Source organism: Oncorhynchus mykiss, chromosome 13, assembly GCF_013265735.2.
Source record: "Oncorhynchus mykiss isolate Arlee chromosome 13, USDA_OmykA_1.1, whole genome shotgun sequence".
NCBI lineage: Eukaryota > Metazoa > Chordata > Actinopteri > Salmoniformes > Salmonidae > Oncorhynchus > Oncorhynchus mykiss.
The window spans coordinates 49,969,924-49,997,729 of record NC_048577.1 but is presented as its reverse complement, the minus strand read 5'-3'; the positions used below and the strand labels follow the sequence as shown (position 1 = coordinate 49,997,729).

Here is a 27,806-nt window from a genome sequence, read left to right as displayed (position 1 = left end):
TCCACAGGCTGGGTTAGGTTTATGGGACTTGGGTTGGCTCCACAGGCTGGGTTAGGTCTATGGGACCTGGGTTGGCTCCACAGGCTGGGTTAGGTCTATGGGACCTGGGTTGGCTCCACAGGCTGGGTTAGGTCTATGGGACCTGAGTTGGCTCCACAGGCTGGGTTAGGTTTATGGGACCTGGGTTGGCTCCACAGGCTGGGTTAGGTTTATGGGACCTGGGTTGGCTCCACAGGCTGGGTTAGGTTTATGGGACCTGGGTTGGCTCCACAGGCTGGGTTAGGTTTATGGGACCTGGGTTGGCTCCACAGGCTGGGTTAGGTCTATGGGACCTGGGTTGGCTCCACAGGCTGGGTTAGGTCTATGGGACCTGGGTTGGCTCCACAGGCTGGGTTAGGTTTATGGGACCTGGGTTGGCTCCACAGGCTGGGTTAGGTTTATGGGACCTAGGTTGGCTCCACTGGCTGGGTTAGGTCTATGGGACCTGGGTTGGCTCCACAGGCTGGGTTAGGTCTATGGGACCTGGGTTGGCTCCACAGGCTGGGTTAGGTTTATGGGACTTGGGTTGGCTCCACAGGCTGGGTTAGGTCTATGGGACCTGGGTTGGCTCCACAGGCTGGGTTAGGTCTATGGGACCTGGGTTGGCTCCACAGGCTGGGTTAGGTCTATGGGACCTGGGTTGGCTCCACAGGCTGGGTTAGGTCTATGGGACCTGGGTTGGCTCCACAGGCTGGGTTAGGTCTATGGGACCTGAGTTGGCTCCACAGGCTGGGTTAGGTTTATGGGACCTGGGTTGGCTCCACAGGCTGGGTTAGGTCTATGGGACCTGGGTTGGCTCCACAGGCTGGGTTAGGTTTATAGTAATGGGTTGGCTCCACAGGCTGGGTTAGGTTTATGGGACCAGCAGGTTTGAGTTCCAGTAAATATACTCTATGAAGGAAATGATCAAATTTATAACAGAAGTCCTTAATGCCACCTCCAGATGACCTTTGGTACAGTAGGACTAGAATGTTCCAAGGTTTTGTAAAGGTGATCAAAACAAGGCTTGATATTGGTTTTGGATCATGGACATTAATTTGGGGTTTTGGAAACAAGATTTCCGTAATGGTTTTGGATATTCGGTTCGGATTTTGGAACTTGGACACTTACTAGGATGAGTTACTTTTTGGATGGGGGACTTGGGTGAGGTTTTTGTGCTGGGCTTGGATGCTGCCTGGGCCAGAAATGCCACGTTGCAAATGCAAGTGGGATATCCGTGGACACCTGCTGCACTGTGCTGGAGATGCTTGTCAGGCAGATGGGGGTCATAAATCGCTCTTCTTTTAATGTTCTGTCATCTCTTGGCCGCGGCTGGCAGTTCTCAGTTAGTTGTGAAACAGACTGAGAAAAGATAAATCCAGAAAGATCAGGAGAGGAGGAACCACTCTCTCACCCACACATAGGCTATGTCCAAAATGGCACTCTATTCCCTATATAGTGAATTGCTTTTATGCTTTTAACCAGAGCCTGTAGTGTGTCCTGGTCTAAAGTAGTACACTACATAGTGAGTAAAGTGTCATTCAGGAGGCAAACTGACAGCTGTTTCTGGGTTCTCAAAAAGGCAGAAACACCTGCTTCTGATCAGCCAGAGACATCTCTGTTCAGAGAGAGGAAGATTAAACTGAGAGAAGAGAGAGAGAGTTAGAGAGACAGATAGACAGAAAGAGATCAAGAGAGAGAGAGAGACAGAGAGAGAGTAGAAGGTAGTGAGGAAAAAAAGAGGACACATGTCCCAGCACCATAATCACATGAACAAGTCCAGAACCTTCCCAATTCATAGTCACATGAACAACTCCAGAACCTTCCCAATTCATAATCACATGAACCAGTCCAGAACCTTCCCAATTCATAGTCACATGAACTAGTCCAGACATGAAAGTGTAAGAAATTGTGTCCTCTCTTCCCTTCTCTGTTTTTTTATATACAGTGTTCTCTCTCTTTCTCTCTCTAAATATGAGAATTGGGAATATCACTTATATCACTCATAAGTTGTGTGAGAGTCAGAGTCATATGGACTGCAGAAATCCAGTCAAACCGCACCATGTGTGCCTCATACACTGAGTGAACATCTATGTCAGGCCTTCTATTATGAGTGATGTACAGTAGGGTACAATGCAGCCTTGTGCTGTACCATATAGAGGACCACCAGCAGTGGAGATAAAGACAGCACACAACCAGAGTGCCTCTCACCTCTGACCTCGGGGCTCTGTCTTCTTCTCTGTGACCCTGTGTTGTGTTCCGCTGGCCACGGACAGGACTAGGGACAGTGCTAGGGACAGTAGTGGCAGTATGGGGTGGCTCTGGGTGACCTTGCCCTGTGTGGTGTGTCAGGGGGACTCTGGCATGTGAAAGGAGCCACAGTCATACACCCATAAGGTCACACGGAAACATGTGGATGCCATCAAACCATTGCCATGACTGTTCTGTTCCCAAGAACAGAACAGGACAAATTGAGGACAAATTTGGTGCTCACCAGATTAGTAGCAACAGTGCATGAGGACAAAAACATCTACAAAACAAGCAGTGGTGACAAAACATTTGAGAACATTTACAGCATGCAGGTTTTAACAGCATGTCTCTGTTATTTCTAGATCAGTTAAATCAGCAGCAAGAGGTGAGAAATGGTCTACAATGCTGGCCATGTCAATATTTAAAATGTTGACATTTCTGAAGTGATATTTGGTTGTAATATTTGGTTGTCCCTAGCATGAGGGACAAGAAGTAGCTATCCACAATGACCCATGGCATATAGGATATACCCTTAGTCTCTTGGAACATTCATTGGGGCCTCTCTCTTCATCGGCAAACTATCACGTTTAGGTAAGACGCAGATGCAGACTGTGTCGAAGCAACAAAAGTGTATTTCAACAACAGGGGCAGGCAGTCTCAGGGTCAAGGCAGGCAGTCTCAGGGTCAAGGCAGGCAGTCTCAGGGTCAGGGCAGGCAGTGGTCAATAATCCAGAGAGTGTGTAAAGGATCCAGAACGGCAGGCAGTCTCAGGGTCAGGGAAGGCAGTGGTCAATAATCCAGAGAGTGTGTAAAGGATCCAGAACGGCAGGCAGTCTCAGGGTCAGGCAAGGCAGGGGTCAATAATCCAGAACGGTGGGGTAAGGTACAAAATGGCAGGCAGTCAGGCAGTCTCAGGGTCAGGGCAGGCAGTCTCAGGGTCAGGGCAGGCAGAACGGTCAACATCGGGAAGGACTAGAAAACAGGAGCACGAAAACATGCAGGAGCAGGGGAACAAATGCTGGTAGGTTTTATGAACAAAAAGAACTAGCAACAAACAAACAGAGAACACAGGTATAAATACACAGGGGATTATGGGGAAGATGGGTGTAACCTGGAGGGGGGTGGAGACCATCACAAAGACAGGTGAAACAGATCAGGTTGTGACACAAACAGGCTTTCACAGCGTTCCATATCTGAAGACAGAAAACATCACAAAGAAACAGGCTTCATCATACTTAAATTACAGAATATTATGTTGTAATTATCTCGCTGTCCTCAAACTTTTCCCCTCTAGGTACTGGAACTGGACAATCTTTTCATAATGTCCTGCCACAAAATGACCTGCCCCGTCCAGTAGCCTACACTCTCCCTTTACTGACAGCTGGATATTCAATTTCACCCTCTTCCATGGTTATGGTTATCAAGATAGCTAGCTAATAGGAAGTTTGCTAGCTGATGACATTTAATTCACTTAGCTTAACAGTGTGCAAAGTCAGCTAATTCTTAGTTCAATTGAGTTATGCAGGGTGTACACTACACAATTTTATCTGTCCCTGAAATCTGAGACAAAATCCCCATGTCGTTGCCTACTCAGGATGTACGGCCGTTACCAACGCTCATTTAACTTGAACGGGTCAGAGACGCAATCTGAGGGCTACCGATCTCGTCTTCGAGCAGTCCCAGACATCCCGATATTTTCAAACATGTTTGATTTTATCGGAGCAAAATCTGCAATGTTCTTGTAGTGTGAAATGTGCAACAACAAGCTTTTAGAACTGTGATCAGCAATAGCCAATGAGAGCTCGCCAGAGAAGAAGCCAGTGAGATGTTGACATTGTTTTGCGTCACTCAGAATGTGTAGACTCTCCAGCAGGAACGATGACTACTACTAGTATGCGTTTATACTTGCCTTTAAGCCTTTAACCAAAACGTTAAATCGTTACAGCTCTGAAGTGCACAAGCAATGTTATTCAATTCAAAATGTTGGCTAGACATTTCAACTGTGTGTGGCAAGCATGAATGTCTGACTGAAAACATTTATGAGGCTGCTTTGAGCCAAAGCTTGTTGTAGCTACGTTAAATGAAATGACATCATTGTTGCAATGGAAAGTCTAGTTCATCAACTCTAAATAGCAAACCGCAGCTTGTGTAGATCTATAAAACAACAGAAACATCACTCATACCAATATCAATGAGTAAAATGGGTCAATACATGTGTTGGTTTATCTGTCATCTGAGCAGATGATGCAACGTTTACATGTCCACTTTCATTTCAATGTGTCGACTAGAGTGTGGGAAGATGGCGGAAGTGGATGCTGAGTTGGAATCAAGCAACGCATTGGGTAATTTTGGTGAAGTCGAATGTTCTGAATGGAGAACAGTAGTTGAAATAGTCTAAAATTGGAGTGGAGGATACGTGTGTGAATGATAATTAATTGCTTCTTGTTGGGATGCGTTTGTTGAGTAAGGATGCATATGTGGGAAATCCGTTTGAGGTGTCTAAAATGGCGTATTTTGATTCATTGTATTTCTGAAGAGCAGAGGAAGATTTCAGTGGGACTCAAACGAATCCGGACAACAGAAGTTTTATGTTTTGAACTTCAGAGTAGAGCACCCGTTAAAAGAGTCATCTCAGGGGCGACGACGGATGTTCAGGTTGAATACCTGAAGAGAATTCCTGGTGTGGTTGGTGCCCGGCGTCTGAACCGCTGGAGGAATGGAGAAATAGAAGAAAGTCTGTCGATAATGTTGGTTTTTTGATAAAGAGCAAATACCTACGCATGTGAAACTTGGTTATGTAGGAAGCTTTCGTACCCAAACCACTGCAGTGTAAGAATATTAAACGATTTGGCCACGTTTCAAGTGTGTGCAGACGTTTCAAGTGTGTGCAGACGTTTCAAGTGTGTGCAGACATTTCAAGTGTGTGCAGACATTTCAAGTGTGTGCAGACGAACAGAGTATTCTGAAGAATGGTGTGTAGAAAGATGATGGTGTTGCAATTGTGGTGGGGATCATGATCCTGAGTTCCTGGAGTGCCCTGTGAAGGTGAAGAAGGTGGCAAAAGTTAGAGCTGTCAATCAAATCTCCTATGCGGAGGCGATTCAAAGAATTGAGAAAACAAGTAAAATCACATTTTATTGGCCACATACACATGGTTAGCAGATGTTAATGCAAGTGTAGTGAAACGCTTGTGCTTCTAGTTCCAACTATGCAGTAAAATCTAACAAGTAATCTAACAAATCCACAACAACTACCTTATACACACAAATACACACAAATGTAAAGTGATGAATAAGAATATGTACATATAAATATATGGATGAGCGATGGCGTGTGGCATAGGCAAGATGCAGTAGATGGTGTAGAATACAGTATATACATATGAGATGAGTAATGTAGGATATGTAAACATTATTAAAGTGGCGTTAAGGTGGACAGGCAGTGGCTCGTGTGGCACTGTTGTGCCTTCTTCACCACACTGTCTGTGTGGGTGGACCATTTCAGTTTGTCTGTGATGTGTATGCCGAGGAGCTTAAAACTTTCCACCTTCTTCACTGCAGTCCCCTCGATGTGGATAGGGTGGTGTTCCCTCTGGTGTTTCCTGAAGTCCACAATCATCTCCTTTGCTTTTATGAAGTTGAGTGAGAGGTTATTTTCCTGACACCACACTCCGAGGGCCCTCACCTCCTCCCTGTAGGCTGTCTTGTCGTTGTTGGTATTCAGGCCTACCACTGTAGTGTCGTCTGAAAACTTGATGATTGAGTTGGAAGCATGCATGGCCACGCAGTCATGGGTGAGCAGGGAGTACAGGAGAGGGCTGAGAACACACCCTTGTGGGGCCCAAGTGTTGAGGATCAGCGGGGTGGAGATGTTGTTGCCTACCCTCACCACCTGGGGGCGGCCCGTCAGGAAGTCCAGGACCCAGTTGCACAGGGCGGGGTCGAGACCCAGGGTGTTAAATGCTGAGCTGTAGTTAATGAACAGCATTCTTACATAGGTATTCCTCTTGTCCAGATGGGATAGGGCAGTGTGATGGCGATTGCATTGTCAGTGGACCTATTGGGGTGGTAAGGAAATTGGAGTGGGTCTAGGGTATCAGGTAGGGTGGAGGTGATATGATACTTAACTTGTCTCTCAAAGCACTTCATGATGATAGAAGTGAGTGCTACGGGGCGATAGTCATTTAGTTCAGTTACCTTATCTTTCTTGGGAACGGGAACAATTGTGGCCATCTTGAATTCTGTGGGGACAACAGACTGGGATAGGGATTGGTTGAATATGTCCATAAACACACCAGCCAGCTGGTCTGCGCATGCACTGAGGACGCAGCTAGGGATGCCATCTGGGCCTGCAGCCTTGCGAGGGTTAACACGTTTAAATGTTTTATTCACGTTGGCCACGGAGAAGGAGAGCCCACAGGAGAGCAAAGAAGTTGTTTAGTTTGTCTGGGAGCAAGACGTCAGTGTCCGCAACGGGGCTGGTATTCTTTTTGTAATCCATGATTGACTGTAGACCCTGCCACATTCCTCTCGTGTTTGAGCCGTTGAATTGCGACTCTACTTTGTCTCTATACTGACGCGTTGCCTGTTTGATTGCCTTGAGGAGGGAATAGCTGCACTGTTTGTATTCGGTTGTGTTTCCGGTCGCCTTGCCATGATTAAAAGCGGTGGTTCACGCTTTCAGTTTCACGCGAATGCTGCCATTGCTAATAAACTCGCTCACCGAGTCAGCGATGTTACAATGTTATTGTCTGAGGCTATACGGAACATATCCCAGTCCACGTGATCAAAGCAATCTTGAAGCGTGGAATCCGATTGGTCAGACCAGAATTCTATTGACCTGAGCAGCATAAGGGAAGATATGGTACTGGATACACCACAGCCTGTAGTAAATGTTTTCTGCCAGACAAAAGATACCCTGTGTGTTAAAAGGGTGGAATTTGTTGCATTTATTTCCACAGTTATAAGCTATACAGGACAAGTCTCAAAGAAGTCTAAGAAACTGGACAAACTGACGTAAGGCTTTTACATCTGAAGAGTTTCAAGGGGTACTGGCGCCGGAAGACCTAGCCTTCCAGGTTCCTCTTGAGCCTGTGTAGGGATCAGATCTGTTTTTATATTTTAACAAAAAAGTTTTGATTTACTTTATTTATTTATTTTGGGTAGTTTGTTTTTTGGGGAATCCTGTTTCCCTCCGGCATAGTAGGTTGCGGGATGCACATTCAATTGTGTGATCACCAATATACCATAGAACGTGCAATCAACAATCCTCACGACCAAGTGAGGAATCTTGTAGTGTGTGACCCCTGTCTGTGCCACATGGTTTAGTGTGTGACCCCTGTCTGTGCCACATGGTTTAGTGTGTGAGCCCTGTCTGTGCCACATGGTTTAGTGTGTGAGCCCTGTCTGTGCCACATGGTTAGTGTGTGAGCCCTGTCTGTGCCACATGGTTAGTGTGTGAGCCCTGTCTGTGCCACATGGTTTAGTGTGGCACCACTACGTTGGCAAGACAACAAAATACTACAGGAAAGACAGTCGTTTAGTGTGAGTGTAACGGCTGTCGTGGGTTGAAGAAGGTGAGGACCAAGGTGCAGCGTAGTACGTGTTCATCTTTATTTATGAATTGAACACTGAATGAAAAAACAACAAAAGAGAATGAACGAAACCGAAACAGTTCTGTCTGGTACAGAATACAAAAACAGAAAACAACTACCCACCAACACAGGTGGGAACAGGCTGCCGGAAAAACATAGAATGCCCACCCCAACTCATGCCCTGACCAAACCAAAATAGAGACATAAAAAAGGAACTACGGTCAGGACGTGACAGTACCCCCACCCAAAGGTGCGGACTTCGGCCGCAAAACCTGAACCTATAGGGGAGGGTCTGGGTGGGCATTTCATCGCGGTGGCGGCTCTGGCAGCGCCGGACAGGCGGGAGACTCTGGCGGCGCCGGAGTGAAGGGCGGCCCTGGCTGCTCCGGAGTGAAGGGAGGCTCTGGCGGCTCTGGAGTGAAGGGCGGCTCTGGCAGCTTCGGACTGACGGGCGGCTCTGGCAGCTCCGGACAGACGGGCGGCTCTGGCAGCTCCGGACAGACGGGCGGCTCTGGCAGCTCCGGACAGACGGGTGGCTCTGGCAGCTCCGGACAGACGGGCGGCTCTGACAGCTCCGGACAGGAGGGGAGACATACAGGCGGCCTCCTCCTTGGCCGAGGCACCGGATGCACTGGACCGTGGAGGCGCACTGGAGGTCTCGAGCAACGAGCCTGCACAACCTGTCCTGGCTGGATACCCCCTGTAGCCTGGCAAGTGCGGAGAGTTGGAACAGGCCGCACTGGGCTGTGCTGGTAAACCGGGGACACCGTGCGTAGGGCTGTGCCGTATAACCAGGGCCGAGGAGATGCACTGGAGACCAGATGCCCTGAGCCGGCATCATCCCTCCTGTCGTGGGTTGAAGAAGGTGAGGACCAAGGTGCAGCGTGGTATGTGTTCATCTTTATTTATGAATTGAACACTGAATGAAAAAACAACAAAAGAGAATGAACGAAACCGAAACAGTTATGTCTGGTACAGAATACAAAAACAGAAAACAACTACCCACCAACACAGGTGGGAACAGGCTGCCTAAGTATGGTTCTCAATCAGAGAAAACGATTGACAGCTGCCTCTGATTGGGAACCATACCAGGCCAAACACATAGAAATACAACACACAGAACAAAACATAGAATGAAAAACATAGAATGCCCACCCCAACTTGAAACTAGCATAGGCCACAACTACTGGAGAGATATCAGTGACGCACATAACACACAGCACCCCTTCTACGGGAGTGTGGGGGAGGGTTCTTGAAATGTAACATCCAATCAAAATCTTGCCTCTGGGAGCCAGTGGACCATTCAAACCGTTTTTGCAATAAAAAATGATCCAGACTTCGGCGGTTAACGCTTGATCTGATTGAATCTAGGCCTAACTCAGTCAATGTGTGTGATACTAGATTTCAATCTTGCTGACACAGTGTGTGTGTGTGTGTGTGTGTGTGTGTGTGTGTGTGTGTGTGTGGCAGGCAGGCATTTTCACATACTCCCTTCATATCCAGCTGTTTCCAAGTGGCAATCACGCACAATGAGAGAATGATTAGAGAGAGGGGGGGGGGGGGGTGCATCAGATGTGCTGTGTGTTCTGTGTGGACTGGAGGGTCAATAAGAGTGCTGGGGTTTCTCCTGCTCACACTCAGGTTTCACTGAGTGACCTTTATGAGCACCGAACACTCTGCAGCAGGACCCACACAGACTTAGACACTCTCTCTACATCTCTCTCTCTCGCTCAGCTCACACCTCTCTCTCTCTCAGCTCACATCTCTCTCTCTCAGCTCACATCTCTCTCTCGCTCAGCTCACATCTCTCTCTCTCAGCTCACATCTCTCTCTCAGCTTTAAATCTCTCTCTCCCGGCTCACATCTCTCTCTCTCTGTTCACATCTCTCTCTCATCCTCTCTCAGCTCACATCTCTCTCAGCTCACATCTCTCTCTCAGCTCACATCTCTCACTCTCTCAGTTCACATCTCTCTCTCGCTCAGCACACATCTCTCTCTCTCAGCTCACATCTCTCTCTCTCTCTCTCTCTCAGCTTACATCTCTCTCTCTCTCAGGTCACATCTCTCTCACTCAGCTCACATCTCTCTCTCTCTCGCTCAGCTCACATCTCTCTCACTCTCTCAGCTCATATCTCTCTCTCTCAGCTCACATCTCTCTCTCAGCATTAAATCTCTCTCTCTCAGCTCGCATCTCTCTCTCTCTCTCTGTTCACATCTCTCTCATCCTCTATCAGCTCACATCTCTCTCTCTATAAGCTCACATCTCTCTCTCTCTCAGCTCACATCTCTCTCTCTCAGCTCACATCTCTCTCTCTCAGCTCACATCTCTCTCTCTCTCAGCTCACATCCCTCTCTCTCCCTCTCTCTCTCTCTTTCTCTCTCTCTCTCTCTCTCTCTCAGCTCACATCTCTCAGCTCACATCTCTCTCTCAGCTCGCATCTCTCTCTCTCCCTCTCTCTCTCAGCTCACATTCTCTCTCTCTCTCTCAGCTCACATCTCTTTCTCTCTCTCTCAGCTCACCTCCCTCTCTCTCTCAGCTCACATCTTTCTCTCTCTCTCTCAGCTCACAACTCTCTCTCATCCTCTCTCAGCTCACATCTCTCTCTCTCCTTCCCTCTCTGTTCATCTCTTCATCTCTCAGCTCAGCGGTCTCTCTCCTCCACCATGCGGTTAGTTGTGTGTGTCGGTGAGTGTGCAGACTGTGTGTGTGACAGGTTTTATTGCACAATTCCTTAAACACTAAAGTTTAGCTTTTCATGACTCAGTTTATCACCTACAGACCCTTCTTAGATAAAGATGGAGAAATTATTTCTCTCCCTCCTTATCTATTCCCCACTCTCTCTTTCTCAGCCTCTCTTCTCCTCCCTTCTCTCCTTCCCCCCTTTCTCCCTGAGCAGCCTTGAGTGGTTAGGCCGAGGGAATAGAGGGGGAAAAGGGATGAGGGGAGGAGTGGGTCATTCAGTGCTTCACTACTGCAGTGTAATTACTCCTGCTAATCAGAGCACTTTACAGCAGTGCTTCTGTTCCTCTTCTCCTCCATCCTCTCACCTCCCCCCCCCCCTCCTCTCTCCCCCACTCTCCCCCTCGCTCCCATACACTCTCCTAATACTGTCCCTTTCTGACTCTCTCTACCCCCACTCTCCCTATTAACTCTCACTCTCTATGGAAAGCAGAACGCCAACTTGAATCATTTCATCCGAGGAGAGTGTGTGTGGTGTTTACAAGAGGCCTAGGCAGATAGAGATAGGCCGTAATGAGACAGTGGGAGAGTGTTCTCTGATAGATAAAGAGGTCATTGTGCGTGTGGTGTGTTTGATAACTGTCCTCCACCCCAACTTGACTGCAAGGAACCAAGGAGGGAATACAGTGCCTTGACTTTTTCCATGTTTTGTTGTGTTACAGCCTGAATTTAAAATGTATTCAATTGAGATTGATTCAATTGTCACTGGCCTACACACAATACCCTATAATGTCATAGTGGAATTATGTTTCTATACTTTTTTTGTTGTTGGACAAATTAATTAAAAATGAAATGCTGAAATGTAGACGTAGTCAACCCCTTTGTTATGGCAAGCCTAAATAAATTCAGGTGTAAAAATATGCTTCACAAGTCACATAAGTTTCATGGACTCACTCTGTTCGCAATACTAGGGTTTAACATGATTTTTGAATGACTACCTCATCTCTGTACCCCACACATACAATTATCTGTAATGTCCCTCAGTTGAGCAGTCTATTTCAAATATAGATTCAACCACAAAGACCAGGGAGGTTTTCGAATGCCTCACAAAGAAGGGCACCTATTGGAAGATGGGTTAAATATCCCATTGAATATCCCGTTGAGCATGGGGAAGTTATTAACTACAACTAACTCAGTTACAAGGGATTTCAGCAAGAGGCCAATGGTGACATTAAAACAGTTATAGAGTTTAATGGCAGTTATAGGAGGAAACTGAGGATCGATCAACAACATTGTAGTTACTTCACAATACTAACCTATTTGAGTGAAAAGAAGGAAGCCTGTACATAATGCAAATATTCCAAAACATGCATCCTATTTGCAACAAGGCACTAAAGTAATACTGCAAAAAATGTGGCAAAGAAATGTATTTTTTTCCCTTAATATAAAGTTTTATGTTTGTGGCAAATAAATACATCACCTGTAACACTCTCCATATTTTCAAGTGCAGTGGTGGCTGCATCATGTTATGGGTGGGTTTGTAATCAATAAGGACTGGGGAGTTTTTCAGGATAAAAAATAAATGGAATGGACTAAGCACAGGCAAAATCCTAGAGGAAACTTCAGTCTGCTTTCCACCAGACATTTGGAGATGAATTTGCCTTTCAGCAGGACAATAAACTAAAACACAAGGCCACATTTACACTAAAGTGCCTTACCAAGAAGACAGTAAATGTTCCTGAGTGGCCTAGTTACAGTTTTGACTTAAATCTACTTGAAGATCTATGGCAAGACCTGAAAATGCTTATTGCTGCGAAGGGTGCTTCTACAAAGTATTGACTCTTGGTGTCACTTGGTATTCACTTGGTGTGAATACTTATGTAAGTGAGAATTTTCTGTATTTCATCTTCTAATACATTTGCAAAAAAATTCAAAAAACATGTTCACTTTGTCATGTTGTGTGTCGAGGAAAAAATCTACTTAATCCATTTTGAATTCAGGCTGTAACAACAAAATGTGGAGTAAGTCAAGGGGTACGAACACTTTCTGAAGGCATTGTATAGGGTTAACTTTACAATATATATATATATTTTTTAAACTAAAATGCCAAATAAAATACAATTGAATAGCATTTCTCTATCCTCCTCCACTCCCCCTAATAAACAGTTGTTCACCAGCCTGGGCTCATAAAAGCTCAGGGAAGTTTTATTTGTTTCAGAGACGTTTAAAATCCATTGAAGCTGAAATAAAACAGTTAAACCACGGCTGCCTTTGGGTAACACGCTTAGCCGACCGAGACAGGCACTGGAGCCGCAGGTTTATTTCCCGGTTAACTGCCTTACTTTCTAGATCAGCACAGGGCTGATGCATACATGCAGGTAAGCATGAGATATGAGAGAAAAACAGAGAGAAAGAGAATGGGGAGAAAGAGAGAGAGAAAGAGGGCAAGGGGTTCAGAGGAATATAGAAAGAAGGAGAGTAAAGGAGATACAGCTAGAAGGAAGAAAAGAGAAGGTTTGTGTTGGTGACAGTGAGTGTTGAGTCACTCTGACTCACTGTGATCACCCCAGATTGCCATCCGTAGGGTACTGGATGAAATGGACACGGCTATCAGAACTCACACACACCGTCTCCAAAGGTGTGAATAAATGGTGTGTGTGTGTGGTCATTGTAGAATTATATGGCTGATGCAGTCGCTGCATGCACTGTATGACTCACACAGTGGAAAAAGTGGAAAGAGGGGAATTTGAAGTGATTGGGGAAATCTCATCTTTGGGATCCTCTTGTTTTATCACCATAATGCTAAACTGACTGTAACTGATTGGTGAATAGAGATGGAAGGAGAAGCGCACTTCCTGAAAGTTCAAGCATGTTCTGTTACACCTGCACTGGGACTGACAGACTGGAAACGTAGTGGCCACAAACTTGTGACCTGACCTTGGCCTAACATAATTCGCTGAAATCGATACCATGCCTTTAAATAGGTTGAGTTTTATTTTTGTGTCTTGGTGTGACGTGGCTGTGAGCAGGGAGTGTCCAGTGTGGAACGGTATTCTCTACAGTTTCAGTAAACCTATCCCTCCCTACGGACAAAGGAATGTCCTGTCATCGCCAAGGAAACAGCCAGGAGATATCTGAGTCTTAACAAGCTGCAGAATTTAACACATGTACCCTAAGATTCCCATCAGTGTCCATGGGGAGCATAAATAAATATGCATTCAATCAATGTGGAGAAAAAAACTGAAAAATAGCCTTGTCAGTAATAAAAAGAAGTGCTGAATTTCGACAGTTCGTTATTATTGTGATGGTCCACTGCTTAACTTTGTGTCAAACTGTCAAGAGACCACATCACTGACCAGGACTGCCATTTCATACTTCACTATGTTCTTAAAGTTCCATTGCAGCCATTTTTATCTCAATATCAAATCATTTCTGTGTAACGATTAAGTACTTTACAGTGATTGTTTTGAATTAAAATGGTCAAAAAGAAAGAAAAATAGCTTCTTAGCAAAGAGCAATTTTTCAAGTGGTTTGGAACTCTTTCTAAATTGGTCTATTAACTAATTTACGGCCTGGTGATGTCAAAACTCCATCAAAACTCCATCCCACCAAAACAGGCAGAAATTTCGGGCAGTATTTTCAAAGCTCTTTCACTAAAATGGCATTATCATTTTCACAGTATTATACCAACCTCACTCATAGTGTGGAAATATCCACTCACCAGACAGTTTATTAAGTACACCACCACGTTTCACAAAAATGGATCGCTCCTACAGACAGTGAGTCACTTGGCCATGGCTTGCTATCTAAAGCAGGCTGCCAGGCATCGAGGCATTCAGTTCCTGTTCGATTGAATGTTAGAATGGGCATAACGAGTGACCTAAGTGACTTTGAGTCTGGTTTGATCGTCGGTGCCAGGCGCGCCGGATCCAGTATCTCAGAAACAGCTGGCCTCCTGGGCTTTTTACGAAGAGAATGGTGCAACAAACACAAAATCCAGTCAACGGCAGTCCTGTGGGGGACAACAACTTGTGGATAAGCAACGACGAAGGAGAATTACAAGAATCGGGCAAGCTAACAGGAGTACCACAAACAGACCAATAACTGCGCAGTACAACAGTGGTGTGCAGAACGACATCTCGGGAATGCACAACTCGTCGGTCCTTGTCACGGATGGACTATTGCAGAAAACCACCAAATTGGATTCCTCTCCTATCAGTTAAAAACAAGAAGAAGCGGCTCCAGTGGGCACGCGATCACCAACACTGGACAATTGAGGAGTAGAAAAATGTTCCCTGGTCTGACAAATCCCGGTTCTTGTTGCTTTATGCTGATGGCAGAGTCAGGATTTGGCGTAAGCAGCGTGAGTCCATGGACCCATCCTGCCTGGTGTCAACAGACCAACATACCTGTGGAATGTTTCTGCCTTTTAGGTCTGACCCAGTGTTTATAAAACACAGGAAAATCATATTATTTGAGGGCTGAGGAAGCCTGCATGGGGTTCTGTTCTGTTGGGGATTACTCCTTCATAATCACACCACCACAGAGAGAGAGAGACAAGGCCCATCTCCACCATCCACCACACTCCCCTCGGGGTGTGGATACTGGCAGACATTCTGTAACTACATCTAATGCTTGAAGCATAACAGTTTTATTACACAACACACACAGTAGGAGTGCGTGACACAGCAGATAACAGGGTAACCACTACAAAGAACATGACTGAGTTGTCCTGTGCTGTATGTACGTTGCCAATGGAAGCAGAAGCAAGAAGGCCTCTGGGCAGCCATGGTGAATGGTGCTGCTGGCACACTGGAAAATAGCAGTTGTTCATTAATGCAATTAACAGAGAAACAGAAAGAGAGAGAGGAAATGGGACAATTTCTAAAAATGTCTGCTCTTTAGTGAGTTAAGCCTGATGAAAACCAGACCCCTCCAGTAGCAGAGAGAGAGAGAGAGAGAGAGAGAAAGAGAGAGAGAGAGAGAGAGAGAGAAGAGAGAGAGAGAGCGAGAGAGAGAGAGAGAGAGAGAGAGAGAGAGAGAGAGAGAGAGAGAAAAAGAGAGAGAGTTCCTACTGCTGCCCTCCCAGGCCTGGCCTGCAGCACCAGAGGTTAAGCTGAACACACTGACCCTCTAAAGCCCCTGACTTTGTACTGCGGGTACTCCACATGGTGTGTGTCATGTTATGTACAGAGATCACAGTCATGCTCCCATATAGAGAAGAACTTGGACTGCGTCCCCAATGGCACCCTATTCCCTCTATAATAGTGCACTACTTTTGACCAGAGCCCTATGAGTTCTGGTCAAAAGTAATGCACTATGTAGGAAATAGGGTGCCCTTTGGGATGCGACCCTGGTGAGAGAGTCATGATGTGCTGCTGGGCTTGGGTTATTGTGTGGGTGAGTGACAGTTTTCTCCCATCTCTTCCTCCTCTAGAAGCATTCCCCCCTTTTCTCCAGATAGCATCTTAGCCGGAGCCCATCTGCCTTTAAGAACAAGCATTCACATGTGTGCGTGCACTGTCACTCAAACATCTGCTTAGAGACATTGTCGTGACTAAACCCAGGCTCAGAACTACTTGAAGAAGGATGTATACAGTTATAGTTCATGAAATGTTATTTTTACATTATGGGGAAACGTATCTTTTTGGTTTGTTTTTATTTCCCTGGTCCCCATTGTAAATTCCCTTTTTGATATACCGGTGTGCTAACTACAGTACCATGTGCTGGTTCCAAGGAGACTTGATGTAGGTTGCTTAGCCAATGATAATGTATTCCTAAACTGGCTATTATTACTGCTTTTTTAAATAAAACATTCTTACCGTAAAATAATGACCTCATACGAAAATGACCTCTTCCTCTCTTATATAATAGCATTCTCTCCGTTTTCCTCTCTTCCTTCACTCTCCTTAGATCCTCTCCTCCCGTCCTACACTTCTCCCACCTTTCCCCTGGACCTGTCTTCCCCCTCTTTCACAGACATCTTCCCACCAGACAGCTCCAGCAGCCCTTCCCCGGGGGGAGAGAGCACCACGGCCCAGCCCAGCCCTCACTTCATCAGACCGGGCTTCAACGAGAACCTCATCCCCATCTACTGCTCCATCCTGGCTGCTGTGGTGGTGGGGCTGGTGGCCTACATCATCTTCAAAAGGTGAGGGGCCATGGAGTGGGAGCATAGACAAAGCAGGGAGATAGGATATGTGCACAGGTAGAAGCAGCTATCACACAGATAGAAGCAGTTATCACACAGATAGAAGCAGCTATCACACAGATAGAAGCAGCTTCACATAGATATAAGAATATATCACACAGATATAAGAATATATCACACAGATAGAATAATATATCACACAGATAGAAGCAGCTTCACGTAGATATAAGAATATATCACACAGATAGAAGCAGCTATCACACAGATAGAAGCAGCTTCACGTAGATATAAGAATATATCACACAGATAGAAGCAGCTATCACACAGATAGAAGCAGCTTCACGTAGATATAAGAATATATCACACAGATAGAAGCAGCTATCACACAGATAGAAGCAGCTTCACATAGATATAAGAATATATCACACAGATAGAAGAATATATCACACAGATAGAAGCAGCTATCACACAGATAGAAGCAGCTTCACATAGATATAAGAATATATCACACAGATAGAAGAATATATCACACAGATAGAGGCAGCTATCACACAGATAAATGCAACACAGATAGAAGAATATATCACACAGATAGAAGCAGCTATCACACAGATAGAAACAGCTATCACACAGATAGAAGCAGCTACCACACAGATAGAAGCAGCTATCACACAGATAGAAGAATATATCACACAGATAGAAGCAGCTATCACACAGATAGAAGTAGCTATCACACAGATAGAAGCAGCTATCACACAGATAGAAGCAGCTATCACATAGATAGAAGCAGCTATCACACAGATAGGACCAGAGACAAAGCAGGGAGGATGCTACATGTATGCAGACAGTGGGCTCAGGCTGGAGGAGGGAGAGAGAGTGAACTAGGACAGAGAGGTTGACTTGTCAGGGAAGGGGAATGACAGGCAGGATGGTGTTTGAGTGATGTAGCCCATGGCTAAAGAAAGGCAGGGAGCCCAATACAGAGCGACTGTATAGTGAAATATTCAGGCCTGTTGTGGAATGGCAAGATATTGACCCAGTTACACCACATGATTACACACACACACACACACACACACACACACACACACACACACACACACACACACACACACACACACACAATAATGCATTTCAAAGGTCACACACACAAAGGTCACACATACACACACAAGCATTTGCACACAACACATACACACACATGCCGATTCAAACACACCATGTACCACGTTAACAAGCTCATCATCAAATCCAGTATTGATTGTAAAGTGCAGTCCAGTTGAAATCCGAGTGGCTACTTCGTCAACACAAACAGTTACGGGGCTACTTTAATATCTGTCTCCTTCCACTGTATAAACAGGTCCAACACGGTCTGTTAAAAGGCCTTGATTGACTGATTGATTAGATTGGATCATTACGACTAGGAGGCTGTTCCAGCCAGAGACAACATTACAGTAAAAATGACTGAGGATAAAACCACTATGAAGCCAAAAGGCTTGTTTCCCTGCTGGTCCTTCATGTTTACTGGAAGACTTTCAGAGATGTTTGATGACTGATCTCTCCTCGTCCCTTCCACGTTTCCTGATGACCATCCCAATCACAAAATGTCCATTACTTGTATCACATCAATTAAACCACTTCTGGGAACACAGTGTTGTGGGCTTGACTCACTTCTTCTCCGTTCACACCTTCCCAGGTGGAACAGCTGCAAGCAGAACAAACAGCCGGCTAACAACCACCAAGCCACAGCAGCCAATCAAACGGTGACGCCGGAGGGGGAGAAGCTGCACAGCGACAGCGGTATCTCAGTGGACAGCCAGAGTCTGCAGGAGCAGCAGCATGCAGCCCAGGTCCAGACACAGACACACAGACAGGAACAAATAGGTGAGCTCTACAACACACACTGTACACTTAGCTAGATGCTGTAATGGAAGTCTGTATGAGTGTGTGTTCACCTGTTGGGTCTGTATGGAGATTCTATGCTAGCTGGACTAGGCATATACAAGTGAGAGATGAAAGTGGTAACAAAGTGAATTTAGGATACATATTTTATTATTGTACATAGCGAGTCTCAGATATTATCCCGTTGTGTGTACATACTTAGACACAACTTTGGAAATGTCAGCAAATAAGTCTTAACATGGGAGGTTATGAAGGTGGGAAGGATGAGTAGTCTACACAATTTACATCTGATATCTGTGTTTTACCAATGTACAGTATACCCCTTTACCTATGCTACATGTGACCCAGCCTTCGATATTTGGGTGAGAGAGAGAGACAGAGAGACAGAGACAGAGACAGAGACAGAGAGAGAGAGAGAGAGAGAGAGAGAGAGAGAGAGAGAGAGAGTGGACAGGGTGGTCCAGTATTCGGTGGGAGACAGCACCACTGCCTTGTGGGAAATACATGATGAATGGTCGTGAAGGAGAAGAGCAACTTTTTAAACGGAACAAGTGAAAACAAAAGCAAGAGCTTCAGGAATGTGAAGTGGTCTCTCTATAGAGCCTGGAGCAACCTATCTTCCTTTCATTTAAAAATCCATGGCAGAGACACAGTCAGTCCTCTTATACTGAGGAGAACCATGCTCTACTTACTCCTCTCTCCATCTCTTTAGCTCTTTCAACTTATCTCTCTCTTTCTGTGTCTCTCTACATATCTACTCCTTCTCCCTCCCTTTCTATCTCCCCTTTTCTTTATCTCTCTCTCTCTCTCTGGAGTCTCAGTGGCGTGGCACAGTTTCTATCCACTCAGAGGAGTGATATAGAGAGCTTTGTCGTCAAAAGGAAGAGAGGAGACCAACTACATAGTGAAGAGTTTGTTTTTCCAACCTCCTAAGTGCTGAGCCAGAGCCTAAGGGGCCCCACACATCCAGTGACTCAGCATCTCTCTCTATGCAATCATGAATGCATAACTGAAGAAGTTATGAAGTAGTAATGAGGTAGTTCAGAAGACAATTATAAAGTTATGTTCGTGAATCGTGAGTTAACTTATGCACCATCACCTGATCTGACCCTGGACCTCTGCTGTTTTGGATCTTACCCACAACCTAAATGCATACCCATACCCATGTGATGTCTGGGAAGCCTGGGAAATGCTGCTATTGTTTTGTTTTGTGTTGTGGGAATTCTATTCATTTCCCCCCACTCAGAAATGCAAAGCCTCAGTATAATGGAGAAAAGGGGGCATCTTTTCCTGGGGATTAGCATGTGATTGGGTCATTGAGTAGATGCCCGCCCCTTTAACCCTTGTCTCTTTGTGTGATTGGCTCATTAGCAGGTGTTGTGTGATGGAGGCCAGGCCCGATCCCTCTGCCTGTTTAAATCTGATCCAGCAACAGTGTTTAATGTCTGCTAATTAGCGTCAGCACTGTCTTCTGGCGCAGAAGCCATTAAAATACAGTACTGCACACAGCATGCTGTGGGCTGGGCGCTACTCCACTAGTAAATGGGGACTTGTTAAAATATAAAACACCCAAGGGGGTGAGAATATGTACAATAAATCCATAAAATCATATGGATTTCCCTTTTCAAATGAACCATATTTTACACATACAGTATGACTGAAAGCCCACAGCAGTCTTTGTAGACGGTGTCATACCCAGTCAAAACAAGTCAATTAAGATTTCAAGTGAAATATGAAAATCTATAAAAGATACCCTGTGCTTTGATTGACAAGCTCAAAAGGACTCCCCGCGTCCCTGCCTTGGGGTAAGAACTCCCAAAAGACTTACAGACATCTATAATAAGTCTTCTCTACTCTCCAGTGCAATCTGGTGATCTTTTAAATAGCAATCTGTCTTTTACCTCTGAGGCCCCTTCCCCTTTACACTGGAGTATTCCTTCCTCAAGGGGCAGAGGGATGTTTAAAATTTAAATGAGACTCAAACCTCTCACTCATCTCTCTCATCATCGTGCCTCTGTCCTTAGTCTGATCACATTCTCTACCTGAACGGTAGTCACGGAAACTGTCAATCAAAGTCTGCTCATCCCAGGTTAGAGGGGCAGTGGGCTAAAGCTAGTGTAGTACAACTCTAGTGTAGTAGTAGAGTAGCTAGTGTAGTAGGAAAGTAGCTATTAGGGGTAGGAGAGTAGCTAGTGCAGTATGAGAGTAGCTAGTAAGGTAAAATTGTAGCTATATGGGTAGGAGAGTAGCTAGTGGGGTAGGAGAGTAGCTAGTGGGGTAGATGAGTATCTGGTAGGGTAGGAGAGTAGCTAGTGGGGTAGGAGAGTAGCTAGTAGGGTAGAAGAGTAGCTAGTAGGGTAGAAGAGTAGCTATATGGTTAGGAGAGTAGCTAGTGCATTGGGAGAGTAGCTAGTGGGGTATGAGAGTAGCTAGCTAGTAGGGTAGGAGAGTAGCTAGCTAGTGGGGTAGGAGAGTAGCTAGCAAGTGGGATAAGAGAGTAGCTAGTGGGGTAGGAGTGTAGCTAGTGGGGTAGGAGAGTATCTAGTAGAGTAGGAGAGTAGCTGGTGGGGTGGGAGAGTAGCTAGTAGGGTAGAATAGTAGCTAGATGGTTAGGAGAGTAGCTAGTGCATTGGTAGAGTAGCTAGTAGGGTAGGAGAGTAGCTAGTGTAGTAGGAGAGTAACTAGTGGGGTAGGAGAGTAGCTAGTAGGATAGAAGAGTAGCTAGATGGGTAGGATAGTAGTTGGTGGGGTAGGAGAGTAGCTAGTGGGGAAGAAGAGTAGCTAGTGTAGTAGAAGAGTAGCTAGTAGAGTAGGAGAGTAGCTAGTGGGGTAGGAGAGTAGTTCGTGCAGTAGAAATCTGGTGTAGTAGGGAGTAAAGCCCTTTCTGTTGAGGAGGCAGCCCTGGGATGTGGATGAGGTAGACAGCAAGAGCTTTAGAGCAGGACAAATACTGACGTATTGCGTTGTCCAAAGCATTTTGAGACTAAATGAAGAGCTATATAAATGCTAATCCATTATTAGTATTAATCATGAATAAATGTAACATATTGCAGTGAGGACCTCTGTATTGAGTAAAATAGAATAACTTGAGTCTGTATTGACTCAGTTCTAAAAGAAAGAGGAATGTCAGTGGTGGGAGGGGTACAGTGTGACAATCAGACAGAGAAGCTAGGGCCAGGTCATATTTACATTTTGCATGTACACTTTGGTAATTTAGCCGATGCTCTTATCCAGACAGACTTACAGTCAGTGCATTCAATTAAGGTAGGTAAGACAACCACAAATCACAGTCCCTGTTTAAGCAAAATCCCATCACAGAGAGGGTCATCGAATGTGAGGAGGAATGTGAAACGCCTCAAGGTGCCAGAGGCAATGACGTACATGTAATTGTCGGCTGATTGACAGGTAGTGTATGTGGGGTCTGGTTAGGGCTGGTCAAACGACCCTGGGGCATCAGAATGTAATCAGCATGTCTCCTGTATTCCATTATTGCCATTAAGAGGAGAGCAGTTGATTGCCTATTCACTACCGATCTCAATCTCAGTCTTAATCAGCTATCTTTAAAGCTTCAGAGTGGCCTGAAATCAAATCAGCATCGGCTGAACATGCTAATGGAAGATCGACTGTTAGATCGACTATTCTGAACATGCCCAGTAGAATTTAATCTGATAAAGACTGGTCAATAGCTTAGAAATGGAATGGGTGAAACAGTGGTTCCCATTTAAAGCAACCATTACATTTTCTGTGTCAACAATATTTATCAAGGAAGCCTCCAACTGACTCAGTAGGTTAACATTTGCAGTCTACGGAGGGCTGCATGAACCATTCAAAGTGGAGATCCTGAAGAGGAACACAAGTATTTTGCTGCTATCATGAAAAGACAGAATGATTCAGCAAGACTGCTCAGTGTCTGTCTGCAGTGTCTGTCATGCCTGCAGGATGGCTGTCTGAACAGGAAGGAGAACAAGTCACAGACTGCATGACGTGCTCTGGAGAGAATCAACATGAATAACGAGAGCTAAAGGAGAGCCAGAGGAAAAAGAGAGGATTTCAGAAAAAAAATGGAATGTGTGTAGAATGAGAGAAGATCAACTGTAGCAGAAGCTCCGCCTCTGTGTGCACCACATACACTTAAACAGGCCTGATGATGTCATAGCGTGGTTGATACAAAAAAGCCCTTCTTGTGAACCTTTAGAATTCTGGCTCTCTTCTGGCTGGCACAGGGGTGCATTGATCAAGACAAGAAAACAACCAGTGAGCTCAGAGCTCCTCTAAAAAACGCCTCTGTATTCCGGAAGCGTTTCCATGGCACCCCTCAATTGACAACAGGTTGAGGGCTTATGGGAAAAGGGGACATTTGTCCCTCTCCCTCACTCCCTGTAGTAATGAGTTCAGTGAAACAGTTGGAGGGGTTGATGAGTTTGTGACCTCACAAGGCCCCCTACAGGGCAAAGTGTGTCAGAGTGGACACAGCGTCATAGACCGTTGACCACTGATACTGTGTTACTTCATACGACCAGAGAACATCTGCATGTTTCACCACTGATCATATATGTTTTTAACATGTTTCTCTCTCTCTCTCTCAGTGGTGAGGGTGGATGGGGGACCTGACTCACCTCCCCCCCAGGTCTGAGGAAGAGGAGAAGCCGCTGACAGGAAGGAGGAAAAGGAGGAGAGGGGGAAGTGGGGTTGCCATGGAAACCTTGATGTGGGAATGGACATACAGTATAAGAGTACAGACTGAGTGGGCTTCTTGGATACAACAAGGAAGTTGACGACATTATCGTCCCTTTTCACCGAGTGTGGCCACTGGTTTCTGACTGGCCTCTTGTCCCAGTATGGACCCTTATTGGACAGACTGGAGCATCAGAGGCTGACTCAGTATCTCTACACAGAACCCAACTCTGCCAGTGTGTCTTTGAACACTAAACCTCTCCGCCAGTACCAACCCTAACACCAACGCCAAACACCAACCCTAACACCAACGCCAAACACCAACCCTAACACCAACGCCAAACACCAACCCTAACACCAACGCCAAATACCAACGCCAAACACCAACCCTAACACCAACCCAAACCCAAACCCTAACACCAACCCTAACACCAACCCTAACACCAATTGTCTGCCTCAAGTCACTAAAGTTGCAATATCACTACCACCCATAATCCAAGAAGCATCACTGCGTTAGATATCCTGGTCTTTTCTGTCAGCTGGTGTTGACCAATCATTATGAAAAGTGTGTTAGTATGTTATCCCATGAAGGAGTTTCATCCTGTGTCCCAATAAGTTCACTGCCAACTTCCTTTGACCATTTGCTAAAATTATTATTCATCCACCCCCCAATTCCCCCCTACTCACTCACATTATCAAATGTTTGTGCCTCAGAGGTAGATAAACTCTCTTTCCCCTCTCTCCCCTTGTCTGTACTCTCTCTCTCTCAGCGTGTAACTATCTGTCCCTCTTTCCATCCCTCCATCTGTACCTATCCTATCCTAGTGTGTTCTCGGGGCAAGTCTTGCAGTAGTCTCTCAGTGACTCCGTCACACCTCCAGACTGTCTTCTCAGACCTCAGCAGTAGCAGCTTGTTGTAATCCTCCATGTGAACCTGTCTGATAGTATCCAACTGTTATCTATTCAACACAACTCAGTGGGGGTACAGTTACGCTGCGTTTAGATTGTACGAGGTAGACGGCGTCCGGATGTCATTGTTTTCAATGAGAGCACGACGGTAAATGCCGTTGAGGTCACAGTAGACGGGACATGCCACCAGAGTTAAAATATAAAAACTTTTGTTGTCTGTCGTAGCGTTCTTTTCTACCGGATGTTGATTTGCACTGTTTGTTTACCAAAATCACCACAGCAACCATACCGTCGTGCTGGCTTGCTTTCTTCTTGTATGATGGTTTCTGCGTCCCTCGTCTAAATGCAGCATTAGTCGCCCATTCCAAAATATCCTATCCTTTTTCTTTACCACAGACACAGACATTCCTAAGGTGTACAGGGACGGACACATTTGTGTTGTTGTTATACTGTTTCTCTGATTACTGCTCTCCTATTCTCATTGGCTGTGGATCATTCCATCATTCTGTCACCACAACATGATACACCATCCCTCCTCTGTTTTCTGACACACTTGACTCCTTTTCTCCATCCAACATGGACTCCAGGATTCTGTTGGAATGATTCATGCTTTGAATTTAACAGATTCTAGATGTTTCTCTCATGTCTGTTTGTGGCGCATCCGCCTCTCTTAGTGGTTTGAGTTACAAGGCCTCCTCAGCAGTGCAGCTCCATTACCCCAGGAGCTGTGATATGCAATGTGAGGAGCATTTTTGGACTATTTAACATTCCTGACTCATTGACCTGACGCATAATGTGATGTCCAACTGCCAAAAATGGAACTGTAACATCATCAGAAAGAGGCTCTGCAGTATCAGTATTCGAGGCTGTTCCATGGTAGCCTGACGAGAGTTGTCTAGAAATAGTATACAGTTTATATACAAACACTGTATAGTAGGCTATACTCAAGACTCCCCTTAATTATCCATTATATTGTACTTGCTAATGAGTGGAGACATGGGACACTCATCAGAGACTTCCGTCTCACTGAAATAAACACAAGCACTTGCACACACACACTCACGTGCAGATATGTGTGTGTGCTAAAGAGTGTGCGGTGGCGCTAATGTGTCTGCTGCGGTATAGTATGGTAGGGGCATGGGTGTAAACACAGGGGCCATTAGGGCGACATTCCTGACAGGCAGGTATAATTACCTCAGGATTTCAGGTTCATTTAGCTTCACTCAGTCAGCTGGCTCTCATCTGAATCCCTCTGTTATGTACTGCACAGAGACATACAGAACGCTTTTAAAGTGGCAACAATGTGACATTACCATTACTCACCTCTCATGTGTCTGAGAGAGCAGTGACATTTTACTGTATCACAATAGTGATCTGAAGCATACGCAGCATACTGAACACGCAGTAGGTATTAGATGTTAGCAATGTAGCTACGCTTACTGTAACTGTACTGCTTTGAAGTCCAGGTTTGATTCCCAGGGACATGTGATTACTCAGGGTCCCTTTGGTGTGGTTTGATGCTTAAATTTAGATGTAGGTAGATAGCAAAGTAGAGATATTAGCAGAGATACTTTTGTGTGTGTGTGAGAGAGAGAGAGACACAGAGAGAGAGAGAGAGAGAGAGAGAGAGAGAGAGATAATCTGGCGTAGCAAAGATACAGTAGGGAAGACGCTCTCATAGTAGTGAGTTTTGAGGCTTTTGAATAGAAAACAGACCAACACACCCACACTATATTCCCCCTGGGGGCCTCCTTGTGACATATCCAGTGGCTTCACACACACAGTGTTTCACACAATATTATTGACAGCAGTGTGATTCATGTTGCTCCACAATGGAAGTGCAGTAGGACCCAGTGGACCAACAGATTGGCATAATACCACTGACTGACAGGAGGGACTGTCATCAACGACTAGTGAACAACTGAACCTTTCACTGTGGCTGGTGGCCCCACGGGCCCAATCTAACACTGTGCTGTCTCACAGGTGAATAGAGGTGTCAATATAGAATCTACAGTATGACTCAATCTGTACTGTTCCTCCACAGCAGGGGACACTGGTAGAGTGGAGGAAGATAATATAAGAATGTAAAGCTGAATAACGTTACAGACATAAATATGCAAAACATTCAATGTTCTTCTATTGTTTTTGTTATGAATATTATTGTCTTTTTTGAAATCAGTATTTTTTTGTAAACGGTTTCTTGTTTTAGCACTTATTAGATGTAATAGGCACACTCAAAGACTGTGCTATACAAGTGCCTGTGTACAGAGTCAGGTGTGTTTGAGTTATGTTCAGAACACTTTCTGTTGTTCTTCTTCTTCCGTTTTTATTCTCACTTGTTGTATGATCTGTGTTTTGTTTCATCATTTGAGTGTTAATGAAGGTTTCAGGAAGTATAGGCCATAGGTTAAAACGTACTACTAATGTTGTTGAAATCCATATAGCATCACCTACGTACATGCCATCTGCTGTGGTTCTATTTTACAGACCATAATATACTCTACCTACAGTGCAAAAGTGGCAATATGTGATGAGCATGACCAGTATGTTTTTACATGTTCAGTTTGTCCAGAGGCTGTGGACAGACATGCCATGTATGAGGAGGATTCACTGTGATTCTCTATGGTAATATCCAAGATATAATAAATCCCCACAGACATTTCAGACCCCTCCCCCCCCAAAAGCTGAATGTTACATGTACTTACCTATTAGTGTAAAATGCATTGTGTAAATGTGAATTTCTTAGAGTTGTTACAATATATAAATACACTATAAAATTGAAAAAGCAAACAAATTAATTATCTGATAGAATAAAAACAAATGTAATTGCACCTTTGTCAAGTCATTTGTCCTCAATACTGAATGTTGATAATGTAGCAAGTCAGCTGATGGATTCTCATTCCCTACTGTGAATTCATTGTTGCTTGGGAAAGGAATATAGTGGACACAGTACACTGAAATATGCTTCTTCGCCTAAAACATCTAAAATTGCCAATGTTTAACACGGGTAGTCGGCTATCTCTCCCGGGAAAACCTTGATTACAACAATATTGGACAGCACCCAGTACAAAGTCTCCCGACCCTCATCTATAACTGATATTTTATCAACAGTTACAGGAATAATCTCTGTGGGTTTGTCTCATTGACAGTTTTGGCTTTCTGTATGAAAATACCCAAAAGGTTCCCCTTTAGAATTACCCCCAAAGTATTTCTGAAAAAGGCCTCAAGCTAATGAAAATAAAATGTTAAAACCACAAAGTATGGAGCATGTGACCTTAGCCAAACCACAGTTAAAAACAGGACCATATGTGAGGGTTCATTGGACTGTTGGAGCCTATTTCTCCATTATATTATCATCAGGTTCAATAACATGGAGATGTCTGGTAGATATGGTTCACACACACACACACACACACACACACACACACACACACACACACACCAGATATGACATAGTGTGATGAATTGCTGAATCATCAGAATGTGTGGTTGAATCCCAAACCAGCAAACCAGATGGGAGCTGGACACACTACATAGTTTAATTTGATTAGCCAGGACCATTCAAATAGAGGCGCTAATCAAATAATGAAATTATTTTTTTTCCTACCTGAACATTAATCAAGAGCATG

The 27,806-nt window shown here is 44.9% G+C and overlaps 1 protein-coding gene across 1 annotated transcript in view; it reads left to right on the top strand.

The window, feature by feature from the left end:
* LOC110486699 (tumor necrosis factor receptor superfamily member 16) overlaps positions 1 to 27,008 on the top strand; it is a 69,612-nt gene extending 42,604 nt beyond the window's left edge. The window contains exons 4-6 of the mRNA XM_021558479.2: positions 16,455 to 16,692; positions 18,389 to 18,576; positions 23,181 to 27,008. Coding sequence (XP_021414154.2) covers positions 16,455 to 16,692; positions 18,389 to 18,576; positions 23,181 to 23,227 — 473 coding nt within the window. The 3' untranslated portion in view covers positions 23,228 to 27,008. The remainder of the gene's footprint in view (positions 1 to 16,454; positions 16,693 to 18,388; positions 18,577 to 23,180) is intronic.
* Positions 27,009 to 27,806: the final 798 nt, after the last annotated feature.